This window comes from Macaca mulatta, chromosome 13, assembly GCF_049350105.2.
Source record: "Macaca mulatta isolate MMU2019108-1 chromosome 13, T2T-MMU8v2.0, whole genome shotgun sequence".
Classification (NCBI taxonomy): domain Eukaryota; kingdom Metazoa; phylum Chordata; class Mammalia; order Primates; family Cercopithecidae; genus Macaca; species Macaca mulatta.
This window is the reverse complement of record NC_133418.1, coordinates 6,851,343-6,857,590: the sequence shown is the minus strand read 5'-3', so window position 1 is coordinate 6,857,590 and position 6,248 is coordinate 6,851,343. Positions and strand designations below refer to the sequence as shown.

General features: G+C 48.3%; 1 protein-coding gene across 3 annotated transcripts in view; it reads left to right on the top strand.

Annotated features, from left to right (window-relative positions):
• The first annotated feature begins 968 nt into the window (after positions 1-968).
• The window catches only part of MGAT4A (alpha-1,3-mannosyl-glycoprotein 4-beta-N-acetylglucosaminyltransferase A), a 128,340-nt gene continuing 123,060 nt past the window's right edge, over positions 969-6,248 (top strand). Inside the window, exons 1-2 of one of the 3 annotated variants that reach the window (XM_015112905.3) lie at positions 969-1,050; positions 5,512-5,840. In XM_015112905.3, coding sequence (XP_014968391.1) covers positions 5,747-5,840 — 94 coding nt within the window. In that variant the 5' untranslated portion in view covers positions 969-1,050; positions 5,512-5,746. 3 annotated transcript variants of the gene reach the window in all.

Genomic DNA, 6,248 nt, shown 5'->3' with positions numbered 1-6,248 from the left:
TTTTTGAACCGTTACCTGCGGTGTGACCTTGGGCAAGTCCTTTCACCTCTCAGAGTTTCCTCTTATGAAAAATGGAGAATAACTCTAAAACATGAGATATGCAACGAACGATCTAACACCCATACCTGCTATACGGTTAAGTATTCAAAAGAGGATGTGCCCAGGGGTAGTTACTGTTAGCACAAGTCCCAGGCATACTATGAAAAACAGGGGCAGACCACCCAGGCTTTCTACAAATGAGTCAATGTTTTGCCTTTGAAGTCAATCTCTAACCTTGTGAAACGGTGACAGATAAGGACATGGGGTTCGGGAGAACGGGGCATGGTGGAAAATCAGGGGCATCAGCACCCAACGATGTGCGCTGAAACCCTAGTTGTTGTTGTTCTTCCCCGTTGCTGAAGTCAGCCCTTCGGGCCGATTCGCGGGGTTCTCACCGGGAAGTTGGGGCTGTCGCGACCGTCCGCGGGGCCTCAGGAGCTCCTGCGGGGCCGGGCCCGGGGCCTGTCCCCGGGGAGGCCGCCCAGTTAGGGCGGTCGGGAGCGGGGCGCGCCGCTGGGAAGGGGCCGGGTCGAGGCAGGCTGGGAGCTGGGGCAGCCCGGGTGGTCGGGTCGCGCGCGAGGCGCAGGCCGAGGGCCTTTGTTGGCCGCCGGAGCGGCCCCTGCACGCGCCGGGAGGTTCCAGCCAGATGCGGCGGCGGGCGGCGGGGAGCAGGCCGGCGCCCAGACCGGGGACCCGAGACCGCGGCTCCGCTCCGGACCTCGCCGGGACCCCGCTGGCCGGGCCGGCCTCCCGAACGCTAAGCAGGCTGCGCGGCGGCGCCCCTAAGTGACAGTCGCGCGGGCCACTGGCGGGGCGCGGGGCGCGGGGCGCGGGGCCGGCGGCGGGCGGCCAATGGCTGGCGGGGTCGGGGCGGCCCGGCGGGGCGGGGCGGGCGCTCCAGCGGCGGAGGCGGAGCCGGTGGGGCGGGCGGGGCGGCCGGCAGCGCCAGCGGCAGCGGTGGCCACAGCAGCTCCGCCGGCAGCCGCGGGAGCACGGAGACGCCAGCGGCGGGTGAGGGGCTCGCGGCGGCAGCGGCGGCGCGCGGGGGCGGGAGGGGCGCGGGGCGGCTGCGCGGAGGGCGCGGGAGCGGGGGGCGGCGCCGGCGGCCCCGGGCTGCGGGAGATCCACCTGCTGGTAACGGAGCCGACTGCGCCGCGGCCCGGCCGGAGCTCTGTGCGGGGAGCTGTCGGCGCCTCTGGGCGCGGGGCCGGCTCGGGGCGCGGCTGGGCCTCGGGGGCGGGCGGCGGGGCGCGGGCGGGGGCGTCCTCCCAGCGTCCCTGCCCCGCGCCGCGCACCCCTCGGGGCCGCGCGCCCTCCCTGCGGCCGGCCCGGCGCCTGGTGCGTCCCCGGCGTGGCGGGGCTCGGCGACTTTGGGGAAAAGTGGAGCAAAGTGCGGATCCGGGGGGTGCGGAAGGGGAGGGACAGCTGCCTGCGGGACCCGGGGGCTGCGCGGGAGTCGGCGCCTTCGCGGGGCCGCGGGGCAGGTGGGCGGGGGCCGGACGGTCCGGGGCGCAGGGGCAGGGGCTGCTCCCGGAGGGGACCGGCCGTGAAGCCTTCGCAGGGAATTGTCACACAAAGTGAAGGGCTGCGGGGCCCGCGTGGAAGAGCACCCCGCGTTTCCCCAGGCCTCAACTCCCTGCGTGTCGAGGAAGCCGCAGTAGGACCCTGAGGCTGGGTCTCGGGGACTCCGCCAAGTGTGCCAGGTGACATCTCGGAGGCGAGCTTTTCTGCACACCCGCCTTTATTCCTCGCAACGGTGCGTTTCTCTGGAGCGGTTTCGTTGCCTACATTCCGCATTGGAAAATAGAAGCAGTCACAATGTATGCTTGGAATGCTTTCCGTGTATTTTGCTGTTGTGCTTTTGCTGTTGGACGAATTATTTGATAAAAGATAATGACAGAGTCGTTCGTTGGAACGTAGACTGTAAATTTAGAATGAAAATATGCGTTCTGTGGTTTATGTTTCTTTTTCTAAATGTTTAAAAAATAGTTTGATGAACAGGTTATCTTGACATAGATTTCCGTAACCCACACGTGTAAATCCGAAAACGCGCTGGACGATGACATTATGTAAGCTGTATTAAAGAAAACGGACTCGTTTATAAATGGCAAATAAATGAACTTTGCCATAATTGTGGTGTGTAAAGTTATATAGGCTTACGTCATGGATTTTATTGATTCCGGGTATCAGGGATTATTGTGCCTTTCATTCTTAAGGCACCTCTCCCCTGTCAGTGGGATGCTGATTAAGGAATATGCCAAACGTTCAGCAAAGTGTTCTCAGCCATGCACTATATTGAGTATTTCAGAGAACACTTTAAAATAAGTAAAGGTTTTGTGTCCAGTAATAAAATGAAGACTGAAGGCCTTAAAGGATTGCTAACAAAACAGTCTGGTGTCTAGAGTTGAAAGTTCCGTTCACCTTTGGGAGGGTGGAGAAATGACTAGCAATTTTAGCCACTACCTTTTTGTTGTTGTTAAAGATTCAAACGTGTTAGGTTATAGTCTCCGAGAATGTTAAGGGGCTAGATTAAAATTTTTGCAAATGTGGACACTAATAAAAATGTGGGTCACCTGTGCCTTACAAGCCAGCCTGTGAATTATGTCTTATGATTGAAGAGCGAGTAGATCCTTGTTTTTTTACTGTCCGAAGAGTTTCTTCACTTGTGCTGTGCAGTTAAACTTATTAGCTGGGAAACCTAATTAAAAATGTATGACTACATTCTTACTGAGTAAAACACTCATATTTTTCTTGCAAAACTTCAGGGCGTATTTGCTAGTAGAATTCATTGTAGGTATCTTCTTCAGAGTTTCATAACTTCCTGGATCCAGTATTTTTTAATTTTTTCCTATATTAGGGGTAGTATATCAATAGTTTACTTTGGTTTCAGAGTTCATTTACTTTTACTTGTCTCTATGCATGTCTACAGATTTTTTTTTACGAGTTTTATTTGTATTTAGTAAAACTTTTAAAATATCCTTTACCATATGATGGGCTCTTTACCTCTCCCATTATGAATTGAGTGCTTACTCTAATAACCTGTATGGTTTTTAGATCTTTTACTAGAACAAAATTCTTTCTGAAGTGAAACAAGGCTAAGTAGATAGCAGCTGAAAGTTATAAGTATTTTAATATAATGCCACACAGGGATTAACGTTCCAAGTTATATAATTCATAGAATTATCACCCCTGTTTTTATAATCAGAATTCATTATTGGGTGCTTATTGATTTAAGACAATTAGAGGAGACTTGATATGAAGTTGTTTTTTTGTTTTTTGTTTTTTGTTTTGAGATGAGTCTTGCTCTGTTGCCCAGGCTGGAGTGCCGTGGCGTGATCTCAGCTCACTGCAACCTCTGCCTCCCAGGTTCAAGTAATTCTGCTGCCTCAGCCTCCCGAGTAAGCTGGGATTACATGGTGGCACCTGCCACCATGCCCGGCTAATTTTTGTATTTTTAGTAGAGACAGGGTTTTGTCATGGTGGCCAGGCTGGCCTTGAACTCCTGACCTCAGGTAATCTGCCTGCCTCGGCCTCCCAAAGTGCTGGGATTACAGGCATGAGCCACCGCACCTGGCCACTGTGAAGATTTTAATATTAAACTGTAGATGTGGTCATGTTTGATGTTAACTTGTCTTAATTGTAGAAGGTGAATAAGTTCAGTCTTAGAGAACAATGATAACTTCTACTTGAGAATATTTTTAGAGCTCTTTGTCTTCAGGTAGTAAAAGAGGTTAGGTGCTTCTAGAATATTATATGGAAGATAGAGCTGCTGTCTGAGGAGGGTTAACAGGCATAGTTTGGTGGAGGGTGGTGGTGAGGTATTAGCCAAAAGCTACAGGAAGTGGAGATTTGTTTAAAGTTGCATGTTTAGACTTTGAAATTTTCCATGAATTTTGCAACTTACTCCATAGTAGATCAGTGTGTGTTACATAATTTTTTTTTAAATTTACACTTACAGTTGGGTATAATTAATACTCTGGGAAGATTCTGCAGTTTAACGTGATGCTTGGAGTATCCCTAGCACTTAGCTTCATATTGCCAGGTGCAGGTGCCTCGTTTGAGAGGGAAAGTGTAGTAGATGAGAGCTTGGACTTTGGAGTCAAACAAATTCGCGTTATTTCTCTGGATTCATTTCCTTATGTGTAGAACAGGGTTAATAATGCCTGCCTCATAGGATTTTGTGAAGATTTAAACCATATGGTAGATCAGGCACATAGGAAACATTTCGTAAGTTGTAGTGGCTATCATTATTAGTACTATGCCCCTGTGATCTTTCTTTACTGGGGGAATTTCTAGTAATGTTCAGTGTTAAGAAGCAGTGGTGGTGGCAAGTTCTGAATTGTCTGCTTTAATCAGTTATGCTCTTCCCTGGAGAGAATTCTCCCTTGGGACTGCTGGCCGTGTTTGGAGGTACATTAACTCCCCCACTACAGTGTCAGTATATTACCAGGTGCATCCTGTGGCACCCCCTGAGGCTACCAGGAGTCTGTACACAACTTGGAGGGCCTGACGTGCCTCCAGGGATTGAGACTGACCATGCATAGAGTGGACTGGAACCAGTAGCTGGCTGGTTTTGTTGTTGTTGTTGTTCAATTAACCAAAAAAGTTTGGTTTTTAGTACAGTTAACATTTTTTGAGAACCTGTTATATGCTGAATGCTGTGCTTAAGACCATTTCGTTCCCTTTTCCCAACAGTTTTGTTCGTTCAGTGGTGATTTCCCAGATTTCTTGAGTTAAAGCAATGCAGAGTGATAGGGCCTAAGGCATACCGTATCCTGGTTGGATTGCCGCATTTTCTAAATGCTTAAATATTTCCAGTTTATTTACACCCTGGGAGTGGGTTAGTCACTGGAAAAACGACATTTATTTTATGACCGTGATAAATAGCAGTAATAACTGTAACCTTTTTATAATTTATGACAATATGTGAAAGAGGACACAGGACAGATTGTTTCCTCATTTTATGAATGAAACCTTGAGACCTAGATAAGTGGCATGCCCCGAATCATGTAAGTAATGACAGAGCTGGGTCAAGGGCCCACGTCTTTTGACCCTTATATGTTATATTCTGTCAATTTTCTTATTTAAAAAAATTTCCTATTATTGTGCAATAGGAAAACTGGGGAGAGTGAAGTTTATGTTACTCAGGAACCATTGTGTGATCGTTAGAGTTCTCATCTTGGAATCTGTGAGCTCCGTTTCTCCCTTTAAAATCAGTAGCCATCACTTTTCTTTTTACAGACCAAACAAAACCAATGAGCAGGGAATATAGTTTGAAGCTGTTTTGTATTCTTTTTCCAGGAGGAGAAGGACCAGATAATTCTAGTATGTTAAATGAGTAGTTTCGATGTAGGGATAATCTTTATAGATACAATTTAGCCAAAAGTCTGTTTATAATGACGGATAGTGAATGAAGAAACTTACATTTTGCATTAGTGAATGAGCTTGTCTTTCTCTTTTCCCCCCGAATAGGAAGCGAAAAGGCCGAGGCATCAGCGTATGAAGACCGCAAAGACAATCCCGCATACAGTTGTGAACGGCATCCCTGCTAGGCTCCTCCTGAAGATCATCTGAAATGAACCTCTCTTATTGATTTTTGTTGGCCTAGAGCCAGGAGGACTGCATTCGGTTGACTTTCAGGGTGAAACGAAAACAGTCCTGGGTGTTGTCATCGTACACATATGGACCAGTGTGATGGTGAAATGAGATGAGGCTCCGCAATGGAACTGTAGCCACTGCGTTAGCATTTATCACTTCCTTCCTTACTTTGTCTTGGTATACTACATGGCAAAATGGGAAAGGTAAGGAAAATGACTCAGAAAGTGTGCATGACATGTACCAGACTTTTTGGTTGGTTAAGGTGCCTAAATGCTTAGGTCAAATACCCTGGCATCCTGCATGTTCCATGCTATCTGCTGGCAGTTTCTTACTGATAGAAAAATGAAACAGTATTCTTGGACAGAGGAGACAGAATTTCTAATTCCAGTGGGGTTTGTTTTGTTTTCAGTTTCTTATAATTGTACTTGGAGAAACAGATACTGATCAGTGGTTTTTATTATACATGACAGCCGAGTTGAATAATAAAGACTTTTGTTTTGGCATTTTGTTCTTTTTACTAAACATAATAAGTGTTTAATAAGCTTCCTTGTACTGAGTGTTGCATAAAACACTTAAAAGGACACAATTAGTGCCTTCGTGAAATTTACATG